Source organism: Chiloscyllium plagiosum, chromosome 4 (genome assembly GCF_004010195.1).
Source record: "Chiloscyllium plagiosum isolate BGI_BamShark_2017 chromosome 4, ASM401019v2, whole genome shotgun sequence".
Classification (NCBI taxonomy): domain Eukaryota; kingdom Metazoa; phylum Chordata; class Chondrichthyes; order Orectolobiformes; family Hemiscylliidae; genus Chiloscyllium; species Chiloscyllium plagiosum.
The window spans coordinates 54464960-54489798 of NC_057713.1; the positions used below are offsets into that span (position 1 = coordinate 54464960).

General features: G+C 37.9%; 1 protein-coding gene across 1 annotated transcript in view; it reads left to right on the forward strand.

Moving 5' to 3' along the window:
- The window catches only part of rock1 (Rho-associated, coiled-coil containing protein kinase 1), a 205992-nt gene that overhangs the window by 154252 nt on the left and 26901 nt on the right, over positions 1 to 24839 (forward strand). Inside the window, exons 22-27 of the mRNA XM_043688241.1 lie at positions 6591 to 6694; positions 10463 to 10628; positions 10786 to 10879; positions 18732 to 18820; positions 18936 to 19124; positions 19844 to 20009. Coding sequence (XP_043544176.1) covers positions 6591 to 6694; positions 10463 to 10628; positions 10786 to 10879; positions 18732 to 18820; positions 18936 to 19124; positions 19844 to 20009 — 808 coding nt within the window. The remainder of the gene's footprint in view (positions 1 to 6590; positions 6695 to 10462; positions 10629 to 10785; positions 10880 to 18731; positions 18821 to 18935; positions 19125 to 19843; positions 20010 to 24839) is intronic.

Genomic DNA, 24839 nt, shown 5'->3' on the forward strand with positions numbered 1-24839 from the left:
GAATAGGAAGGGTTTGGAGGGATATGGGCCGGGTGCTGGCAGGTGAGACTAGATTGGGTTGGGATATCTGGTCGGCATGGACGGGTTGGACCGAAGGGTCTGTTTCCATGCTGTACATCTCTATGACTCTACTTCCTCCCTCCTTCTATCCAAGGACCCAATCACACCTTCCAGGTGAAGCAGTGCATTACCTGCTCTTAACCTAGTCTTTTGCATTCGCTGCGCACAATATGGTCTCCTCTACATTGGGGAAACAAAACATAGATTAGGTGACAGCACTTGTGTTCTATTCGCAAAAAAGACCCTGAATTTCCTGTTGCCTGCCACTTCAATATACCACTCACGACCCTGGCCAACATCTCTGTCGTGGCTTTCTGCAGTGCTCCAGCAAAGCTCAGCACAAGGTGGAAAAACAGCACCTCACTTTCTGCTTAGGGACCCTGCAGCCTTCTGGACTCAATATTGAGTTCAGTAACTTTAAGGCTTGAGATCTCCCAAGTCCTTACCCCAACCCTTACAAATCAGGCCTTGTCATCACCTAGTCCATATTACACATTACCCATTATTAGACATTAACAGTCCCCAGTAATAGCTTTTACCCTCTCGGCTAGAACATTATCGTCTTTTTTTTTGTCTGTCCAACTGCTCTTCTCTCTCTTTGAACTCTATCCCCACCTTAGATTTACTTCTTACTCCTCCCCCCACCCTATCTTCTGCAGATAAATCAACATTCTCTGAGGTGCTATCAGTTCTGAGGAACGGTCACCAGACCCGAAACGTTAATTCTGATTTCTCTCTACAAATGCTGACAGACTTGTTGAGCTTTTCCAGCAATTTCTATTTTTGTCTCTGATTTACAGCATCTGCATTCTTTCGGTATTTACCCAGATATTAGTAAGGAGAAATTTGCAGATTCAACAGGCTGAATTTGCCATTGTCTTTTCTGCTACTTAGGTTGGAGACACATTATCCATTTAATTTCATTTCCTCAGTGCTTTGATACAACTTGGCTTGCTAGACCATAGGGCTGGTAAGATTTAATCACATTGTTGTGGATGGGGAATCACATGTAATCCAGGGCCAATAAGGACAGCAGATTCTACCCTTAAATGACATTGGTGAACCAGAGGATTTTTATGATAATCGACAATGATTTTGTAGTGGTTATTAGACTTTTAATACCAGATTTTCTTTCTTGAATCCAAATTCCATGTGAACGTGGATCCCTAGATTGCTAATCCTACACAAAATACTACTGCAATGTTATCTTGCCATTCATATGTTACGTTTTTGTCGATAAAGTGTGGAGCTGGAAAAAGCACAGCAGGTCAAATAGCATCAGAGGAGCAGGAGACTCGATGTTTCAGGTCGGAACCTTTCATCAGGTCTGTGGAGAAAGAAGGGGGCTGAGAAATAGACAGAGGGAGGGGGTGAGGCTGGGGGAAAGGCATTAGGTGGATGCGGATAGGAAGTCATTGTGATTGGTCTTTGGTAAGGGTGGAGCAGATAGGTGGGAAGGAAGACAGACTGGTTATGTCAGGTCAAAGGGCAGGGTGGAGAGGGAGGGATGGATCTGAGATCAGATGGGGGTGGTCATAAGCTGCCGAGGCAGAAGATGAAGTGTTCTTCCTCCAATTTGCATGTGGCCTTATTGTGACAGTGGAGGAAGCCCAGAATGAACATGTCGTCGGGGGAGTGGGAGGAGGAGTTGAAATGGCTGGCAACCAAAAGGTGGGATTGATTGGAGTGTACGGACTATAAATGTTTCCTAAACTGGTTCCCGAGTTTGTGCTTGGTCTCTCTGATGTAGAGGAGACCACATAGGGAGCAATGGATGCAATAAATCAGGTTAGAGGAAATGCAGGTGAATCGCTGCTGCACTTTGAATGATTCTTTGGGGCCTTGGACGGAGGTAAGAGGGGAGGTTTGAGGGCAGGTTATGCCAGGTGTGGAGGAGGAGTTGCTGGGGAGTGTGGACCTAATGAGGGAGTCACAGAGGGAATGGTCACTGCAGAAAGCGGATAGGGGTGGGGAGGGAAAAATCATTTTAGTGGTGGGGTCAGATGTAGGTGGCAGAAATAGCAGAGCATGATGCACTGGATTTGGAGATTAGTGGGGTGGAATGTAAGGACCAGGGATCTCTATCCTTGTTGTGGTTGGGATGGACGGTGGGCTAAAGTTGGGCATTGCTTTAAGGGCAGAGGTGTGGGAAATGGAGGAGATGCGGTTGAGAGCATTGTTGATCACGGGGGAGGGAAATTATGGTCCTTGAAATAGGAGGGCACCTGGGATGTCCTGGAGTGGAATCACTCATCCTGGGAGCAGACATAGTGGAGGAGGTAAAGTCGAGGTAGCTTTGGGAATCAGGTTTCATATAAATGTCAGTGCTGAGTCATTTGCTGGAGACGGAGACAGCGGTCCAGGAGGGGGAGCACGGTGGCACAGTGGTTAGCACTGCTGCCTCACAGCGCTAGAGACCCGGGTTCAATTCCCGCCTCAGGCGACTCTCTGTGTGGAGTTTGCACGTTCTCCCTGTGTCTGCGTGGGTTTCCTCCGGGTGCTCCGGTTTCCTCCCACAGTCCAAAAATGTGCAGGTTAGGTGAATTGGCCAAGTTAAATTGCCCATAGTGTTAGGTGAAGGGGTAAATGTAGGGAAATGGGTCTGGGTGGGTTGCGCTTTGGTGGGTCGGTGTGGATTTGTTGGGCCGAAGGGCCTGTTTCCACATTGTAAGTAATTTAAAAGAAAAATGGGAGAGAGTTGTCAGAGATGGTCCAGGTGAATTTGAGGTCAGGGCAGAAGGTGTGGATGAAGTGGATGAACTGTTCAAGCTCCTTATGGGAGCATGAGGCTGCGCCAATACAGTCATCAATGGAGCAGAGGAAAAGGTGGTGGATACTGCTGGTGTAGCTGCGTTTTTGCCAAGGTGACATTCCCGAAAAAGAATTTTTCAGAGGTTTGGTCAGAAAATCATCTGAAATGGCAATATCAGTAATCTTTGCATACTGAAGATCCCTGCACATCTGTGCTTTTGCACCTGTTTTTAGTGTTTTCCAGTTGAGCTGAAGTATCAGATTCAGAAAATAATGATCTTACAGTGTTAAGATTATAATACCACCTAAAAACTATTCGTTGTTTGTGTTCTGACATGGGGTAGTCCCCTCTGCTAATTAAAGCTGACACACGGAAAATCTCACCTTGCGTCATAATCTGTTAAATTTCGAGAGGCAAGGAATTAACCCAGATCTCACTATTTAAAGATGAAATTAACAATTTTATTCTTTAAGGCCAAAAGAGAATATTTACAATTCCTTTCTCTTAACCCTATTTTTTACCTTCCACTCTACAATACTGGTCCGATAAATTCCCTCTTAAATTTACAGCAAATCACTACCAAATCTAGTTGTCATCTTTGGATGTCGAACTTTCTCTGTAGATTTCATTAGGTCGGCTTCGGTCCTCTGCTGCACAAATTTCTTATGGACAGGTACCTTTTGGAGAGTTATCCGGCTAGCCTTATGTTGGTGTTTGCTTGGCTGCTCTTTGCTATTTACCCTCTAACTGTTCAAAACGTCCAATTTTATACCCCAAAACACCAGATCATTTCATTGGTTTGATGGCATCCAAAACAGTAAAATTCAAATTCAATTGGATTTTGATCTCTGGGGCATAATTTAAACTGATTGGCCGAATTTGAATTTATTTTGTATCATGGCAATGTAGCACCAGCTATTTGTTTCACCAAATCTTACATTTTTGAATTGTTCAGCACACTCTGTGCCTCTCTAGGTCCATGCCAGCTTCCATTCTCTCTCAAAGGTACAGTACATACCTACACCTTCATAACATTTGGTAATACAGAACTTGAATATTGTTTTAAAAAGTACTAATTTTGTTGAAGGTTTTCATCTTGCACTCATGGAATCGTAGGTTAAGTAGCATGGAAACAGATGCTTTGGTCCAACCTGTTTGTGCTGACCAGATATCCTAAACTGATTAAGTTCCATATGTCAGCATTTAGCCCGTATCAATCTAAACCCTTCCTATTCATGTATCCAAGCAGATGCCTTTTAAATGTTGTAATTATATGAGCCTCTGGCAACTCGTTCCATATATCACCTTCTATGTGAAAAAGTTGCCCCTCAAGTCCCTTTTAAATCTTTCTCCTCTCACCTTAAACCGATACAGTTGAGTTTTTGACTCCCCTACGCTGGGAAAAAGACCTTGGCTATTCACCCTCATGATTTTATAAACCTCTATAAGGTCACCCCTCAGCCTCCAATGCTCCAGGCAAAAAAATGGCCCCAGCTCTCCCTACAGCGAAAACTCTCAATTCCCGGCAACATTTTTGTAAATCTTTTCTGAACCCTTCCAAGTTTAACAACATCTTTCCTATGGTAGGGAGACCAGAATTGAATGCAGCATTCTAAAAGTGTCCTAACCAATGTCTCATTCAGCCGCAACATAACATTCCATCTCTAATACTTAATGCACTGATCAATGAAGGCAAGTGTGCATACAACTTCTTCAGCACTTTGTCTACCTGTGACTCCACTTTTAGGGAACTGTGAACCTGCACCCCTAGGTCCCTTTGGTCAGCAACACTCCCCAGGGCCCTACCACTAACTGTCTAAGTCTTTCCCTGATTTGCCTTAACAAAATGCAACACTTCACATTTATCTAAATTAAACTCGCATCTGCCACTCCTTGGCCCATTGGCCCATCTGACCAAGGTCCCATTGCCAGTGTTGGACTGGATGGGCAAAGTTAAAAATCTCACAACACCAGGTTATTGTCCAACAGGTTTATTTGGAAGCACTAGTTTTCAGAGCATCGGTCTTTCATCAGGTGGTTGTGGAGGTTAAGATCGTGCTCACGGAATTTATAGCCAAAGAGTCCAGTGTTATGGAGATGTGATACAGTAAACAACCTTAGATTAAAACTTTCTTCTTTTATAATGGGATAGGCTGGTTTCTGTTCTTTGATATGCAAATCCTAGAACTTCTTTTAAATTACATTCTCAGGATAGCTCAGCTTTTTAAACAATAGATGTGAAGTCTGTCTGTGTCCCAATGCTATGTCAGACTGACAAACCCTCTATATAGTTTTCCAGAGTTTTACATGGATTCATGCAGTTTTTCAGGAAATGAATGACTGAAAACTGCATGAATATTAATTAGGCTATAATTCCAACAAGGTTGCAATGAAACATTAATCTATATTGAGCTAATCTGCTAGCGTTAGTCTTTGTGTAGTCAAAATAAGCAGAAACGTCTCGTTTTTTTCTCTCTTGTGTGCAGAAGTAACAGAAAGTCTCCTGATAGTTGTTCTCATTCACCTATTTCCCTTTAATCTGCTGTCATTGTAAATATCCTTGTCAAAAATCAAAAGGGAGAAACCATCTTGAGAAGCACAGAACGGGTGAAGCCTTAACCAACAAATGAAAGGCTCAGGATCAGTGTATCCATGTCCCAATGTCGTTAGTCAAGATTCAAAGGGATTTGAAAGAAAGCCAAAGGAAACAACTACTCATTGGTATCTACTATCTAGAACTGTGATTATGATTTTTTTCCCCACTTCCCCATCCATAATACTATGCTTTGTCTTATCACTTTTGTACAGCCTGTCTGTGTGTATATAGGAATTTTTAAAAAAGGGTAGAGTGCAAGAAACAGTTATAAATTAGTCATTCTTGTTCCTTTCTTGCCATTGGTTAAAACAGTTGATTACAATAAGTACCTGGGCAGTTCAGTAAATTTGAACACTACACCAGTGAGTTGTGATATAATCCCTGTAAATTTACTTAAATGTCACTTTCAGTCTAATATTGTTTCTAGAGTTTGATCTTTCTTTTCTAATGTGAGGACCGAGACAAATATTAATTAATGCATTTTAATTTGGGCCTTATTATCTACAGTTCTCACATTCAGTTCTGTTTAATTCTTCATTTGTCAGATACTCAATAAATAATAATTCTATAATAGAATGTTTGATATTACCATTATCATGTTTTCATGCTCCTTTTTGGCTATATTCTTTGTATTTTTCTTTTCTCATATTGTTTATTCCTGCTACATTTTTTCACTTTGTTGTAACCTTTATCCTAACCACTCTTGTAGACCATGGTTACATTGTTCTTTTCATTTGTCTTTCAGTGAATGTATACTTGTTTTATAATTCACAGGAATGGGCAATAAATTCAGGCCCATCCAGCAAAGCCCACATCTTCTGAATGAATAAAAAAAATTTCCCTAAATGTATTATAATTTAATATTAAATATTTTAAAATGTCACCAATTACTAGGTTGAAGAATAGATTTGCACTGAAATGATAAAATGTCCTGTGTAGCACCATTGTAAAGGGTCTGGAAAGGAATCAAAATCTTGTTCTAAATTTTATTATTTACTTAACAACAGAATTGCAGTACTTCATCTTTTCAAGTTGCATGGTGAATTTTAAACACAGACATAATAGCAATTAATTTGGGGAAATTATGCACTTTATGCCTTTGATTTTCAAAATAAGCCACTTTGAATAATATTGGATTTGTTCAAAATAAATCATTTTGAATAATATTGGATTTGTTCACAGACTTTGTATAAGACTCAGGTTAAGGAGCTGAAAGAAGAAAATGAAGAGAAAAACAGAATAAATAGTGAACTACAAAAAAGGATGCAAGAGCTCATCAGTGAAAGGTAGAAAACTTCATCATTTTGGTGCTGACTGGTGCTGAAAAAATACAATATCAGATAGAATGCACAATTTCAATTATACACTTGTTAGCCTCTGGACTCAACAGTTGTTGAGTTCAATGATTCTGTCCTCTAAGTATTATCAAATCTCCATCTTTCTCTCTTGTTTATCTTGTTTTTGGTTTTGGATGACACGTCTTTATCATTCTCCCTTTTAAACAACCTCTGGACTTTTCTTTTTTTATTTGACCTATTACTACATCTTTAAAACCAAAAGAACTGCGGATGCTTTAAATCTGAAAAACAGAATTGCTGGAAAAATTCAACAAGTCTGGCAGCATCTGTGGAGGGAAATTAGACTTAACGTTTCGGGTCCAGTGATCCTTCCTCAGAACATGTCCGGTTCTGAGGAAGGGTTACCTGACCCAAATTGTTAACTCTGATTTCTCTTCACAGATGCTGCCAGACTTGCTGAGCTTTTTTAGTAATTTCTGCGTTGTTTACTACTCCTTACTGCTTTTCCACAACAAATCTTCTGTCATTTCATGTCTCAAGCCTTCCAACCTTTCTTTTCCACCCCTTCCCCAATTCACCTCTTTAAGAGTTATGACATTTCTAACTTTCCCAGTACTGATGAATGGTCATAACCTGAAATATTAACTGTATTGCTTTTCAACTGTCACTGTCAACTTGCTGAATATTTCCACACTTTTTATGTTGATGCAGAGTGGCCATCATGATTATGTTGAACTTATTCCATGCCTGCCATTGGAAAACTGGTGATCATATTTGAATCATGATTATCTTGTCAACCTTATTCACTGTCAGCTATTATCTCATTTCATAGTGCTAATAATTTCCTCCTTGTGTAATAGGGCTTGTTCTAATTAAATGATTTTACATTTACAATGAAAGATAGACCTGCATTTAGAATGATGCTGCAATACCTATGATCCTCAACAACATTTTTGCGACAATCATCTGTTATGGCCGTCTTTAAAATGTTCCTTTGTCACTTTTTTTCTTCTCTGCTCCTCTGCATTTTTTTAAGCCTCATTTAGGATTAAATTGCTTTCCTTTACTGCAGGATGAATTTGAAAATAATCCTTGTAGCCTTCTAGGGTTCAGATACATTTTTCCACTGTTCAAGCCATCTTTCTCCCAATTTTACTCATCTACTCTGCTTTTTGGAACACCCACACTGCTCACAGCTTTTGCCTCTGTCCATCAATATTGTTTTGTTTTCTGAAGGTAAGCAACTATATGGCCTGTTGCTGTTTGGTTTGCCTTTGATAACTTGCCTTTTTTGTATTGCAACTTCCATTTCTAGACATAAATGTTTTCTTTGTTCTAGGTGACAGAGTATACATATCCATTGTCTAAAAGCTTCAAGTCATTATTTGAGTGCCAAATCTAAACAATAAGTGGATTTTTTTGTGAATTATGCACCCAAATGATGCTCAAAGAAAGCGACAGTATTCAATACTTTAATCCAAAGCTAGGCTTATTGATTCAAGAGTTCACATACATGGCAGGCAGTGATACTACCTTAAACTAATGTCAAAGTTGTGGAGTAATGTATTGTTGTAGCAATTGATTTTCTCCTCTTTGGACATCCTTTAAACAAGATTTTTCAGACTTTATTCTTACCCCTTGCTCAGTGGTTCAGTGACTTGTTTTTATGTTGCTTTTGGCATGAAAAACAGCAGAAGGCCCAATTTTGACCACTGACTTTTTAATGCATGTTTTTCATCTACCATTTACATTGGCTTTTTTATTCATGATGTTTTTATAGTCATACCACAATCACTAAGTTTTGTCAAATGGCTTCTGTTGCACTGCCTACTTAGTCATGTTTTAGTAATTTTTCTTTGATTGATTGCCTCCTTAGCAATCTACATACTGCCAGCTTTAATATAATTCACAAAAATTGAGTCAGCTTCCACATGTACACTAATAATGTTCACATTTTCCTTTCTTCATCAATTCATTGCTATTGGAATAATGTACAATTGCTTGTTTCACATGGAGTCTAGTTGAGTCATTGCTTGTGTGTTCAATGTTGACAATTCTGAGGGTAACTGATTTTGATTAAAGATCATTGAAGTAAAGTGTTCAATTTATTTGTCTCTTATCACTTACTGCCTGATCTTTTGAGTATTTACAGGATTTTCTATCTTTTAATTTCAATTATTGAGGATATCTTGTTGGCTATTCCAATGCCTATGTACAATTGGCATTGTGTTACTCATAAAGGCTGAAAACTTTGATGGTGAAATTAGATATTTTCTTGAAACAACATCCGATCTTTCTTCCCCTCATCCTGTCTGACAGTAAAATAGTCAATTCTCGAATTTTGCATTATATCCTTAACCATTCCAACTGCTGCTGAAACCCCTAGCCATATCTTTAATATCCCAAGGATTATTTGATTAAAACCCTATTCTCAGTTTTCACATACATTAAACTTCTTGTTTAATTTAGTATGTTATGTTATGCATCCATTTGCCTACTTTCAGAAAATTCATCCTTCTTTTCAAGTCCAACTCTGATTTTTTTTTCCCTGCCCATCTTGAAGAATCCTTTCCTTGTCTTTGTCCATGTCCTCCATTTTTCAAATTATTGTTTACTGCTGTGCTCCAGCACCAGAGCTCAGACTTTCAGTTAGTACAACCTTACCGTTATGAATTTTCCCTCTAAACCACTTTGCCTTGTTTTGTCTTTCCTTGTGTTCCAGAAGCTTAAAGATTTGCCTCTTCTGGTTTCACTTATTCTTTCCCCTACCTACTCTCCACATCAAATTTCTTGACTGATTGTTTATTTAAATTTTTGTCTTCTCCAGAAAATTGTAAACTTTGCAGTAGTTCAGATCTACAGCTGAAAAACTCTTTGATTTCAAACTGAAACCCTTTCATTCCTTTCCCAGAAGCAGGGTAACAAATTTCATGTGTGTGATATTCCCTTAGAATGAAGTTGGCACTTGCTCATGACAAGAACCTGCATGTGGAATATTTTAATGTGGGGAAGCTGTTGCTCTGACCATGTTCTGCATAATGTACATGAAGAATTTATGCATTCATAATCAACCTGTTTGGTGTATTATGAACACTCCTTCCAAAGGCCATCAAGTCTCGAGCTGAGGCCTGAACCCAGAGCTTCTGGTCAAGAGCTATGAATGTTGCCACTGCAACATAAGACATCCCTATACCACAATCATGGAACCTACTCTAAGATGGATTTTATAGGGCTCCAAATACCCTGCCCCAGCTTGGAAAAGTAGGAGGCCCGCCAACAAAAAGTCAGCTATTATGCAGCATTTTACATTGGAAGCAAAATTAATTGTTTCACCTATAGATTTCCATCCCATTTGGGAGGAACCCCCTCCTTAAGGAGTGGAATATTCAAGCAGTAACACCCCCGCAAGAACTTCAGGCAGTCTCTGAACAAGACATGTTGTGGAGTGAGGTTTTATATTAAGTCTAGAACATTGGCTAGGACTGACTTGCAGCCATACCAGCAAGGTGGAGTGAGGGATAATGCAGGTCTGAGGAGCTGAATGGCAGAACGTTTTTTCAGTTTTTGAGGTGAAATGAGTTGAACTGCTGCTAGCCATTGCTCACTCGCCAAATCTATCCCATTCATTTAAAGAAAGGTCCTTGTTTGATTTATGGCCTCGTGTTTGTCCTACAGACAAGATTACAGCATTATTTGCCACGCTATCTTTATGTGACTAACATTATTGAGTATGTCCATTTTTCTGTCTTCTGTCAGGGATTCATTATCTTCACAAATGGATCTAACTATAACTAAAGCAGAATCTGAGCAGCTTGCTCGAACAATTGTTGAGGATCAATGTAACGAACTTGATCAGGAATTGAAGAAAGCAACAGCTCGACATAAACAGGAACAGAATGAGAAAGACAACACCATCACCTTAGTAAGTTAGACTATATTACACAGAAATTTTTATAATGTTTAAACTATTGCATTTATAAGCAGAAACGATGTTTCTTTATAATGTCCTTGTCTGTAATAATATTTAACATTGCAAAATTGTTTGTATTAAAAATATGCTAATATTTATTTATTGTTAGCTAGAGGAATCAAATATAACCCTGACTAAAGATGTAGAAAATCTATCAAAGGAGAAAGCAGAGCTTGACGAAAAACTGAAGACTATGGAAGAAGGTATGGAATGGATCACACTATTACTTTTAAGTTGACTATTTTCTTTCTGCCAATTATTGCCTATTATATGTTAATGTCAAATTCATTTGCTAAACAGGTGGTAATTTTAATATCAAGCAGATAAATATGAAGGGTAAATATGATGGGAATTAATTGTTTTTGATGGGAATTAATTGTTTTCATGTGTGTCTTGTGGCACAGTGATAATATCTCTACCTCTGAGCCAGGAGACTGAAGTTCAAGACCCACCTGCTCCAGGCATGTGTAATAACGTCTCTGAACAGACTGATTTAGGGAAAAGAATGTCTGTACGTAAGGAAGGAATAGCAAGGGAGAGAGTGAATTAGGAAGACGTCATTGAACTATTTCGATGAAATACCAAAAGTATCCATAGAAAACCACATTATTGATACTTTAAGGAGAAGAAGTATAAGTTATAAATTAAGTATAGTATCAAATGTGGCTCACAACCTGTGTATTGGTTATTTTATTTCTATTTAAAATATTTTGTCTTATTATGGAGAAGGTAACTTTCAGCCCAAATTACTGGTAGAAAATGTTTGTAAAATTGAATTCTGGCCAAATAAATGCTTTCGATGTGACAGATGCTTTATTTTTATTTGTTCTTGCAACATATCATCGCAAGCCTGAATGTTGTACAGGTCTTGCTGTATGCAGGCACCTATTGCTTCTTTATATGTGGAATTGCAAGTAGTACTGTATATAATTCTCTAGAGTTAAGCACTTTCATTCAAGTTTGGACCAAGACTATAATTAGGTCTAGAGCTGAGTAGCCCTGTCAGAATCCAAACTGAGCATCAGTAAGCAATTTGTTGCTGGTTGGCAATGTTGATCACATCTTCCATTAGTTTGCTTCTGATCAACAATAGATTGATGGATGGTAATTTACCAGATTAAAATAGTCCTGCTATTTATAGGCGGGGCATAACTGAGCAATTTTTACACACCTCAGGAAATGTTCGTGTTGAAGTATTGAACAGTTTGTCCAAGGTTTCAACTAGTTACAGAGCACAGTTTTTCCATTTACACCTGACATTTGTCAGGTTGCAATGTCCATTGCTTTCAGCTTTTCTTGGTATTACATGGAGTGAACTGAATTGTCTGAAGATTGGCATTTTTGATGGTCGGTATCTCAGGATCATTCATTCAGCAGTTCTGGATAAAGGTCATTGTAAATGCTTCAGCCCTGATTTTTGCATTGATACTTACTGACCTCTCCCATCAGTTGTTTAAGCAGAGCTTTGATCTGATCCATTGATTCTGGTTTTGCTTAGTTCTTTTCAAAGCATTTAAGCTAAGCAGCAGAAATAGCATGTGAGCTAGCTTCTTCAAGTTTGCACTCATTTTTACATTGGTACAGGTCATGCTTTCCTGCCTTCCTCTTTGAATCAGGTTTGGTCCCTTGGCTTGAAAACGGTAAATGCTGGAAATACGAAGCAGGTCAGACAGCACCTGTAGAGAGAGCAACTGAAATGTTAGCTCTGTTCCTCTATCCACAGATGTTTGCCACCTGCTGAGCATTCCCAACATTCTGTTTGTATTTCAAATTTCCAGCGGCCACAGCTATCTGCTATTATTGTCTTATCTTGATGTGATAAAATGAGGGATATATAAGTTCATGAGGTTACAGACTAGAGATGAATACAATTATGTTGCTGCTGATGGTGTGCAATGCCTCATGGCCATCCAATTTTGAACTGCTAGAACTGTTCTGAACCTAATCCATTTAACTCAATGGTCAAGTCAAACATTATGCTAGAATTTGAACCTTACCTCTGGAACATTAAGCCTAGTCTTCGGATTATCAGTTCAATAACATTCTTAGTATCCTAACATACCCAGCAACCATATTTTGATGAACTGAAAAGTTTTACCATCGAGTGGTAGCCATGAGTTAATATCATTCTACAATTACAGGTGGTCCAAATCTCTTGACTTCTACTCTGGCTCTTGAGACCATATTAACATTTACTCAATCGAAACTACTTTAAAAGACATGCAATTTTGAATGAAAATATTTTCTTCTAAACATTACACTTGATTAAAGACCCCCAAAAATAAAATGCATATGTTTCATCCTTATGCTTCACTGACTGACATTTTGCTTTCCGAGATTCAGTATAATGTATATCAGTCATGATTTCTCCTAAATCTCCTGTAATACCAATTGGAAATATCTGTTGGGATGTGCTTAATACTGTAAGGTCATAAGATATAGGAGAAACGTTTGGCCATTCAGCCTGTTGAATACACTACACCATTTGATCCTGATTGATATGTTTCTCAACTCCAATATTCTGCCTTCTCCATATAACCATTGATTCCCATACCAATCGAGAAACAGTCTAGCTCTGTCTTAAATACACTCAATGACTTGGCCTCCGCAGCTCTGTGTGGCAATGAGTTCCACAGATTAATCACCCTCAGCCCGCTTCTAAAGCCTCCACATTCTTCCATACATATGGGACCCAAAACTGCCGACAGCTCCAAAAATGGCCTGATTAGAGCCTTATACAGCCTCAGTCGTACTCTTGAAATGAATGCTAACATTGCATTTGCCTTCCTAACTGCCAACTGAACCCTGCATGTTACCCTTAAGAGACTCCTGAACGAGGACTCCCACAGTCCCTTTGTGCTTCTGATTTCCAAAGTCTTTCCCTATTTAGAAAATAGTCTGCGCCTCTTCTTCCTACCAAAGTGTGTAACCTCATGCTTTGCTACATTGTATTCAAACTATGCTGGAATTTGAACTCATACCTCTGGAGCATTAAGCCTAGTCTTCAGATTATCAGTTCAATAACACTTCTTTGCCTGCTCTCTGAGCCTGTCCAAGTCCTTCTGTAGCTTCCTCGCTTCTTCAACACTACCATCACCCAAAGTGCCCTCAGTTCCTTCCAGATTGTTAATGTATAACATGAATAGTTGTGGTCCCAATACAGGCTCCGTTGGAACTCCACTAGTCACCAGCTGCCATCCTGAAAACGACTCCTTTTCCTTCCTGTCTGCCTTCTGCCAGTCAGCAAATCCTCAATCCATGCCAATACCTTGCCTTTAAAACCGTGGACTCTTACCTTATTTAGCAGCTTCCTGTGCGGCACCTAGTCACAGGCTTTCTGGAAATCCTGTGATCATGTCCACAGGATCATGTCCACAGGATCTTCTTTGTCTAACTTGCTCATTACCTCCTCAAATAATTCTTGATGAAGCTGTGCTGACTCAACCCTATTTTAGTGTGCACTTCCAAATTCTCCGCAATCTCTAATAATGGACTCTTAAAATCTTACCAATGACAATAGTCAGGCGAATTGGTCTATACTTTCCTGTCTTCTACCACCCTCCCTTATTAAACAGAGGTATTAAATGATCCACTTTCCAGTCCTGTGGGGCTCTTCATGACTCTAGTGATTCCTGAAACATCACCTCCAATGCCTCCAATATCTCCTCAGCTACCTCCTTCAGAACTCTGGCATGTAGTCCTTCTGGTCTGGGTGATTTATCTACCTTCAGAACAATCAGCTTCGCCAGCACCTTCTTCTTGGTGATGACAAAGCCTTTAGCTTTCAATTCAATAAAATTTAATTGCCCTTTATTGTCCATACAGAAATTCATTTTCGGTCCTTTGCTCCTTTGTTTAAAGAAAATAACATAAATGAATAATACAACAGACGAATGAAAATCACTTTAGCTCACAGATTCAACTACACCAGTGCAATAAAATAATCAGTCAGTAAGTCTCACCCCGAGTGCATATTCATGTCCATACATGTATGTCCTGTTAAGGGCATAAATGAGTTCAGTAACTAATTTGTCCTGCATCAATTAGGATCCCCCCCTTAAAACTAATTATTCATGGCATTCTTTTGCTTTCATCAAAATATTTCAAAGATTTTTTTTTACTCATCAAATATCCATCCTGCCTGGTTCATTAATCTCTGCATCCTTGAAAAATCTGCTATCCTAAGACAATAGTAGCAGGTGAGACATCCAAAAAGGATAACAGTCAACCACAACCAAATGGAACGATTTCATAATCGTAGGATCTGCTGAAAAGGATATTTGAGATCACTTAATTACGTAAGCTCCTTGGGCACCACATCTATATACTATTCCCATCAATTCAATTTATAATTTAGTTTTACACGTATATGCTCATAACTGTTACAGTGTCCACATCGTGAATCTTTGCAAGAATGATATTAGTGACCAGTTTTATTTTAAAAGACTATCACTGGTGCTTTTGATTTATTTTTGTAAGGTTTAAGAGAATTGTTAATACACCATTTTGCAAACTTCTCCACCAAGTTTCTGTAGTTTTCTTCCTTATTTCTGATGTCCCCTATATGCTAGTTTTTCATCAGCATACTTGTAGTTTGTTATGCTGTCATGTTCTGATTGGTGGCCATTTATATAGATACTGAAATGAATAGAAGAGATCTAGTAATTTTCACGGGCACTCAGTAAAATGTGGAAACTAATATCCAGTAGCTCTTGTTTGAAAGAAAATGGCGAACTAAAATGGGAGAGTAGAATTCAACGCAAGTTTTTTTTCAGTAAGCTTAAATGGTTGCATGGCATGAAAAGCTAAAGCAAACATCAATATGGTAGCACAAACAAGGCTGCCTAATCTGTGTTAAATCAAATGGGTCAAAATCAGAACAAAACCATCCATTGTCTTATAAGGTTGATAGACAAAATATAGGTGATCAGTATATGGAAGAGGACGTAAAAAACTCTTTGACACAATATTCTTTGAGACACTTCTTTGCTCTTATAATCTATCAGTTCAGCAGCCTGTCCTTTAGCAACTGGGGAAATGATACCATTGGACTAGTAATCCAGAACGCCAGGCTAATTTTCTGAGGACATGCGTTCAAAGTCCACCGTGACTGATGGTGAAATTTGAATTCAAGTTTTGGAAATAAAATGTGAAATTATAAAGCTAGTCCAATGGCAATGATACAACTGCTGTCAATTGCTGTGAAAAACCCAACTGGTTCACAAATATCCTTTAGGGAAGGAAATCTACCATTCTTTCCTGCATGTGACTCCAGATCCACGGACATGTGGTTGTCTTAGAACTGTCCTCTAGCTGCTAGGGGTGGGCTATAAATGCTGGCCTAGCCAGCAACACCAAAATCTCATGACCAAAAAGCAAAATGATGGCTGATTTCCAACAATAAGGAACCATTGTATGTCAAACAATTTCTGAAAGAACAGAATGAGGGAAACTGCCAACTGATGATTGTATTTCTTAAGAACTTTTCCATTGATCTAAACATTATGTTTTCCATGAATTAACTCACTTGATTTGTTTGATTCTCTCCCACTTATTGATAGTAACACAAAATCCTCCTCATTTTGAACTCCAGTTCTGAAGAAGAGTCACTGGGCCCAAAATGTTAACTCTGATTTCTCTCCACAGTTGCTGCCAGACCTGCTGAGATTTTCCGGCGATTTCTGTTTTTGTTTTTGTTTCTGATTTCCAGCATCCACAGTTCTTTTGACTTTTTTTACAAAACCTTTCTAGTTCACCAAGTAACATTTGCTGCAGAATCACATGTTCCTTAAATTCATTATTTTCAAACCCATTTAAAAAGTTCATTCAGAATATTAGGAGGATAATCTGTGGATAAAAAAGGATAATTTATCTTTTTCATTGAGAAGCCTGACATTATCATCCTCCTTTCCGCCAGGGAAGATCTCTCATCCCTTCGCATAGTTGAGATGGAGAGGGGTTGCTCTTAAATACATGTGAGAGCAAGTGGAGAGAGAGTTATTTTCCTATGTTCTATCATGATATGGTTTGAGAACTCTGATCAACTGCTGCTACAACAACTTATTTATATTGTATCATTAACACAATGAAGTATGCAATTCACAGGAGCATTATAAAATAAAATTATGATACTGAGTTACACAGCAAGATATTAGGTTAGATGGCCAAAAGCTTGGTCAAAGAAGGACTTCAGTGTTAGAGAAGAAGATGAGGTTGAGAAGCAGAAAATGCATGGAAGAAATTTCAGAGCTTGTAGCCTAGGGAATGAAAGCCATAGTCAACAATGGTGGCACACTCATATTTGGGAATGCACAAAAGGCTAGGATCAGAAGAGTGCAGATAGTTTTGATGGTTGTGGGTTTTGAGGATATTACAAAAACAGAGAAGGGCAAGGTCAAGGAGGTATTGGAAATAAGGAAGATAATTTTAAAGTCCAGTCCCAAATTGCTTTGATCCACTACAGTTTGCCTACCATCGCAATAGGTCCACGGTGGAGACTGTCTCCCAGGCCTTACACTCGTCCCTGAACCATCTGGAAAATAAGGACACATGCATCAGACTCCTAATTGTTGACTTTAGCTCCACCTTCGATACATAATTCCGATAAATCTCATCTCCAAATTCAGAGACCTAGGACTCTGCTCCTTCGTTTGCATCTGGATCCTCAACTTCCTGACCCGCAGACAGTAATCAGTTAAGAATAGCTGACTACACCTCCTCCACAGTAATCTTCGTCACTGGTACCCCGCAAGGCTGCGTAAGCAACCCCTTGCTATAGTACTTATACACCTGTGACTGTGTGTCCAAATTCAGCTCTAACTGCATTTACAAATTTGCTGATGGCACCATCGTAGTGTGTCGGATCCCAAACCATGAGTACAGCAAAGAGATGGAGAGTCTAGTGAGATTCTGTAAAGGCATCTTTTTGTCCCTCAATATTACCAAAACAAAGGAGCTGGTCATCGATTTTAGGAAGCAGTGGAAGACAAGCCCCTGCCTGTATCAGTGATGCTGAGGTGGAGATAGTTGAGAGCTTTGACTTCCTTGGGTTAAATATCAGCAATAATCCGTTCTGGTCTATCCACTTTGACACTATAGTCAAGAAAGCACACCAATACCTCTGCATCCTCAGAAGGCTAAGGAAATTTGTCATGTTCACAATGACTCTCATCACTTTTTAAAAATGCACCATAGAAAATATACAATGCAGATGCATCACAGTTTGGTACGGATACTGCTCTGCCCAAGACCGTAAGAGATTGCACAGTTGTGAGCATAGGCCAGTCCATCACGAAAACCAGCCTTTCTTCCGTTGACACCATTTATACTTCCTGCTGCCTCATGAAAGCAGCTAACATAATCAAGTACCCCTCCCAACCTGGTTATAATCTCTTCCACCCTCTTCTGTTGGGCAGAAGATACAAAAGTTTGAAAACATGTACCAACAGATTCAAGAACAGCTTTTTCCTGTTGTTATCAGACTTTTGAACAGATTTCTCATTTATAAGAGTTAATCTTTCTCTGCACCTTCTCTGTATCTGTAACACTATATTCTGCAATCTGTTCTATTACCCTGATATACTTATGTAAGGTTTGATTTGTCTGGATAGCATGCTAACATTTCTTTTTATTGTATCTCAGTACATGTGACAATAACAAATCAAATCAAAGTAGGTTAGTGAGCACAAGACTGATAGAGGAAGTAGAGAAAAAGATGGCGTGAGATGGCATTTAAAACACTTAGAATTTGTCTGGTAACCATCTTGAACTCCAAGCTATTTGAATACATAGTTATTATTTACAAATTATTAAAATGCTGTAAATCATTTAAACTGTAATAGATAAGCATTCAAAGCAGAGGAAGATGCTCAGTCCTGAAGAACAGGACATTGGGTTTGGGTTTTAGATTTTTCTAGCAAGTATCTGCCTTTGGTGTTACAAACTCTTTTGATGCTTCTCTTTTTGTTTAAAGTTTGTTCATCACACAGCTGTATAACTCTGACTCTGACTCTATAAGGTCCAGTAATAATGCACACTATTTTAAACTTTTTCTAGAGTCACAGAAGAGGAGGGATGAAGATCTAAATAACATGAAAATCAATTATGAAAAGATAATTAACCAAGAACGTACACTGAAAACACAAGTAGGTTTCTAAAAAAAATGCTAAACTAACTATACATAGCTATGTTCTAATACAGTTTTTGAATAGTTTGTATTGATTAATTTTCATGCATGTTCTGTATGTTTGCCTCAATCAGGCTGTTAATAAACTTGCTGAGATTATGAACCGAAAAGATATAAAAGTGGATCGAAAGAAAGCAAATACAGCAGATGTCCGGAAAAAAGAAAAGGAAAACAAAAAATTGCAACTGGAATTGAACCAAGAAAGAGAGAAATACAGTCATATGGTTGTGAAATATCAGAAGGACCTAAATGAAATGCAGGCAGTAAGAAAATTTTACATAGATATGTTGACTGTCTTTATATTGATACCATGATCTGTTAGAAGTTTGGCAGTGCACACTTGTAATTTGATTTCATTAATCCACATTTTATTCACACACTCCTCCAGTTGCAGCACTGCAGTCTACTTGGGAGGAATTTGATGACAGGTTTGCATAGACAGTTTTCATTACAATTATGTACATTTGAACTCTATCATAGAGATTTTAAAAAGTGCAAAATGAGTGATTTCAAAATGAGCACCCATTTTGTCTGTGCATTCCTGGTGTCTCATTCCTGAATTTGAGATGAAGGTGGTATATAGTGAAAAGTGAAATAGGGTGGACTACATTGCAGTAAATGCAACATCAAACCAGTAAAGGTAGCAATGCGTTGCAAGACTTCCAGAATGTGGTCAGAAAGTGTTGCGACTTGATCAGGTAATTCCAGACTATGTTTTGACATGAGTGATCAGGAACTATGCAAGTATGGAGTAAATAATGCCATGATGCAGATCTTTATTATTTATAGCTCTGAGATTGTGATTTATGGTTCCTTTTAGTCACTCCTTAAGTCATCAATAGCTAGTTGACTTAGTACATGGGCAATGAAATGTATTTGAAGGAAGTGTTTTTAATTAATAGTGACATCAACAAATGTTTTACTATTATTCTGAGGTATCTCATTTTTTTCTTATTTTTACTATTTTGTTTCAATATTACAGCAATTAGCAGAGGAATCTAACCTTCGTACAGAGCTCCAAATGCAACTTGATAGCAAGGACAGTGATCTTGAGCAACTTCGTTCTAAGCTTCAAGACCTCCAACTTCGTATGGATAGCACAAGTGTATCCAGTTTACAGACTGAGGATTCTGATGGAAATGTAGCTGGTAAGGTTGACTCAGACTTAATTATTTTGGCTAAAGCATATTGTTTGATTTAAACGTATTTTGAATAACTGAAGAATAGTTTGTGATGGTATGATAAAAGCAGGTTCACTATAAAAAGAAAACAGAATCTGAATATAACTAAACATTTTCTGAGATGTTAATTTTTTTCTAAACTTGCAAACATTACCATCCATTATCCACTTTTTTTTTCCCAAGTTATCCTTGCTGAAGATGATGGACTGGCCAAGTTAAAGAGGATCGGGTGGTTCAATGGATTAGCATGTCATTGTTTGATTTCTGGAACCACAATTTCGGTTCAGACCAGGAAAAATGTCTCCCTTGGCTGGTGGTTTTCAAATCCCAAATAAAGTTAATTTGGACAATTCTGATAACCTGATTAGTACCAAATATTAAAAAATTGTCACAATCTCGCACTTTTAAGTTAGTGGACTAAATATTGCTGATGAAACAAGTTAAAAACTTGATATACACATGAAGAAGTGCACTTTCTAATTTCATTCAAACATTTTGGGTACAAAGAGGGAACTTTATTGTGGAGCTGACTGCTATATTTGATCTAAACAATATTTATAGCTAACTCTACACATTCACAAGTGAAAATGTTTGGTTCTAAAACAATATCATCCCAGCTTGAAGCATGAAATGTACTTGAGAATGCTGACAAAAGAAAAGGGGAAATCAAGTAAATCCCTTCTTCCAATTCCCCTTAGATAGGGGATGGTGTCACAGTACCGAAGAAATGCAAATATTGCTCCTTAGTTCAAAGCAGAATGCAAGCCTAAAAACACCAATAACAGGCCAGTTATTATAACCTTTGTGATAGGAGATGACAATTCAGGTCAAAATTAACTGACACTTAAGTAATAGTTATATTAAAGATAAATTGTATTTAACCAGCTTGATTGAGATTTTTAATGAGGGTAATGTTGTCTGCATGCTGTTCCACAAGATGTTGTAATGTATTATATAACAGGCTTGTGAGCAACGTTGTCACGAGTGCAACAAAAGCAACAATGACGATATGGTTATGAAGTTGGCTGAATGATAGAAAGCATAATGTAGTGGTAAATAATTATTTTTCACACTGGAGGAATGTACAGAATAAGTATCCCCAGAGATCAGTAGAATCATACAGTATGGAAACAGGCCCTTTTAGTCCAACTTATCCATACCAACCAGGTTTCCGAAACTGAACTAGTCCCATGTGTCAGCATTTGGCTCATTTCCCACTAAAATTTTTCTCATTCATTTATCTGACTAAATGTCTTTCACAAGGACCACTGCATTTTTTGATGTCTATCAAAGATTTAGCCTTGACTATTCAACTTTGCAAATTTTGAAATTGTAAGTACTATGCCATAATGAACTGACAGAACATGCCATAAGCTTTCTCATTTTTACATAGGAACAAACTTTATTGTCTATGAGAAGCATTCAACAAAGTAAGCATTTTTCTCTTAACACTGTAGTTTGGAACTACTTACACCATTAACTTGATTCTACCTTTTAGTTTATCCTATCACATGAAATCCCTTATGCATTATATCAATCTTGGAGGTGTATTCACTTCTTTATTGGTTAACTCACAAGGAATGCCACAGACCTGTAGAATTTTTTAAAATTCTCTTCAGTGTTCTAGCTATTCTCTGAAGTAATAAGTTATAGGGACATTATCATTAGCTTCTTGGCTAAGCAACCCTTCAACTTATATTTAAATGTTATGATTGTCGATCCTCAGCACATTGTTCTGGTTGCAGCAGACACCCAATGCCTTTTCACTGCTTCCAATAAAGCTCTGCTGTTTTCTACACAAGGTTCTATAAAGACCACTTGAGATATCTTCCTCTAGCTGCAAACTAGTCAAGCCTCCCAAACCTTTTCCCTTACCAAACCTAAACTGAGCTTATGCTCAATCTGCATTCCACAAGGTAGACAATAACATTTGTACTTTTTCTGCTCAATATGCAGGCACAACTAACAGTCTGTTGTTGGGTCTGTCAATCCAATAAGGTGTTTGTCAACACCAAAGGAAAAGTGCAACTGCCTGCTTCCACGGCCTGGAAAACTTATTTTTTAAATTTCTGACAGTCTATTTCTATGACAATGTAGCAAGCTTTGGATAATTTTCTCAAACATAAATGTTTACCTTCAACACAACTGTAACCCGTGTGCATAGTTTATGTTTCTAATGGATGCAGTAGCAATCTTTGCACATTTCCAGATTCCACTAAGAGGTCTAACAGGGGATCATTAACTACTTATGTTTCATTTTCATCAAAAACTCTGATCATGCAAGATAAACATGTGCTAGCTTTTAAATGTAATAAAGCCAGGCTTGTTTGAGTTGCAGTTAGCTCAGCAATGTTTTAATAGTTTCACGACCTGCTTCCTCTATTTAACTGCTGTTAATACTTGAATATGTGTAACTAAAAAAGTCCAAAATACATGAAGTATGAGCAACACACTGCAATAACAGTTATACTTTTTTCCATTAGGAAAATTACTCTTGTGCATCTCAACACTTACAAAAAATATTGATGAATATAATAGTCAACTTGCCTTTTCAAGACAGAGCACTTTGATCTGGTCACTACAGTAATTACATAGTTAACTTGTAACAACATCACATAATATTTATATGTCACAAAATTTAACGCTTATCTGTTGGCATGTTCCTGACTTTGGCAGGCTTCCCCTATGGTTCCCAAAGACTCCTGTCTGTGGTTTTCCACAAGCTACCAAAACCCATTTAACTCACCAGAACTACACAGAGCATTAAATACAAATGTCCCTTAACACTGTCAGGGTGATCTTTTCATCATAGGATGCACCTATAAGATCACAACCTGAATTCAGTTCGCCTCTGGAAGTTAGCATGAGGCTGTTTTTGAACGAGTAATTTGTGGCCTTACAGATTCTTTTCCAATTCCCGCACTCAGTTTCAGCTTTTTAGGAGACTTGAAAATCTAACCCATACAATACAAAAGAATGGATATTAAAGAAGCTTCATAAAAATACACTGATTTAGCCTCAGCTGGATTATTTGTACAATCTAGTCACTACATTTTAGGGAAAATGTGAAGATTTTAGAAAGGCTGCAGAAAATATTTACAAAATAGTTCCAGGCCAGAGGGACTTCAGTTATGTAGATAAGTTTGAAAAGCTGATAACATACCCCTCAAAGAAAAGAATCTTTGTAGAAGAGCTTTGATGGAGGTATTCAAAATCATGAGGTGTTTGGACAATACAGCCTTAAAATGTGGTGGAGACAGATTCAATTATGGCTTTCAAAAGAGAAAGCACTAGTCATAGAGATATACAGCATGGAAACAGACCCTTTAGTCCAACTCGTTCATGTCAACCAGATATCCTAAATAAATTTAGTCCCATTTGCTCGAATTTGGCCATATCCCGCCAACCCCTTCCTATTCATACACCCATCCAGATGCCTTTTAAATGTTGTAATTGTACCAGCTTCCACCACTTCCTCTGGAAGCTCATTCCATACACACACCACCCTCTGCATGAAAACGTTGCCCATTAGGCCCATTTTAAATCTTTCTCCTGTCACCTTAAACATTCGGACTTCCCCACCCCAGGGAAAAGACCTTGTCAATTTACCCTATCCATGCCCCTCATGATTTTATAAACCCGTACAAGGTATCCCCCCCAGTCTCCGAGGCTCTGTGAAAATAGCCTATTGGCCTCTTAAAGAGAAATAACTTTTAGGACAATGGGAATCTAGTAAATTTCTCTGTTGGAAGTTGATACTGTCTCATTGAGTTGAATTGCCGCCTTCTGTTCTGTACCCATTCTATGATTGTATAAAAAAGATACAAAAGAGGAATTAAAATTGTCGCATCTGCCATCATCTCTATGATACTGTTCCATTTTTGCTTTTCTGCTGGCAAATATTCTACTGTTATTGATACTTGATTTCAAATACACAGTTTGCACTGACATCTTCCTACTCAGGTATTGACTTGCTCACACTATTTGTTTGTACATTAAAAATCCATTTACTTTAAGGGTTTTTTTCTTAAAACTCTGACAGAAAATAATGTTCTAATTTTTCATGGAAATGCCTTTTTATTCTTTGTGCCTAGTTGGGTGTTCCTCTTGCAACACATATCTTATCTATCTTTTTCCAGTGAGTAAATTGAAAGTCTTGTTCTATTTGCACTTTTTGCATGCTGGCTGACATTTGATGTCTGACTCTATTTGTATCTAATTAAGTCGTGTGATGTTTAAAGAACAGCATTCCTTTTTGTCCATCCACAGTATTTATTGATTTACCCATGAGAACGTTTTAACATTTAATAGGAACACCCAGACACAACAAGAAACGGTCATTAGTATTTTCATTTGCCATAATTTTCAAATGATGTTCAAGGCTAAGAAATGTTCATGACGTTCAGAAAAGGTTAATGACTAAAGAAGTTTAAAGTAATGCAATAATCCTTTGATATTCAGATATTTTTCAAAATAGTTCTAAGTTTTATCATGTATGATTAAAATCATCAAATTTTCTATGGAGCATGATAAAGTAAAATTAGGGAAATTTTATGAATTTCCCGTGACATTATAATTTCCTTATTTTTTATTGTAATGCAGAGCCACCATTGTAGTTTTCAGAGTTCATCTTGTTCATGGGATGCTGTCTTTTAAACCTTTCAAATCTCAAATTTTGATAGCATTACTGTAAAAATATTGAATGCAGCTTGGCATGGTTTTTTTTTTCATAAGCAATCATTGTTGCTTTACTCTTACGCAAGTGAAATACCGACAGTTGTCAACATGTTTCTCACA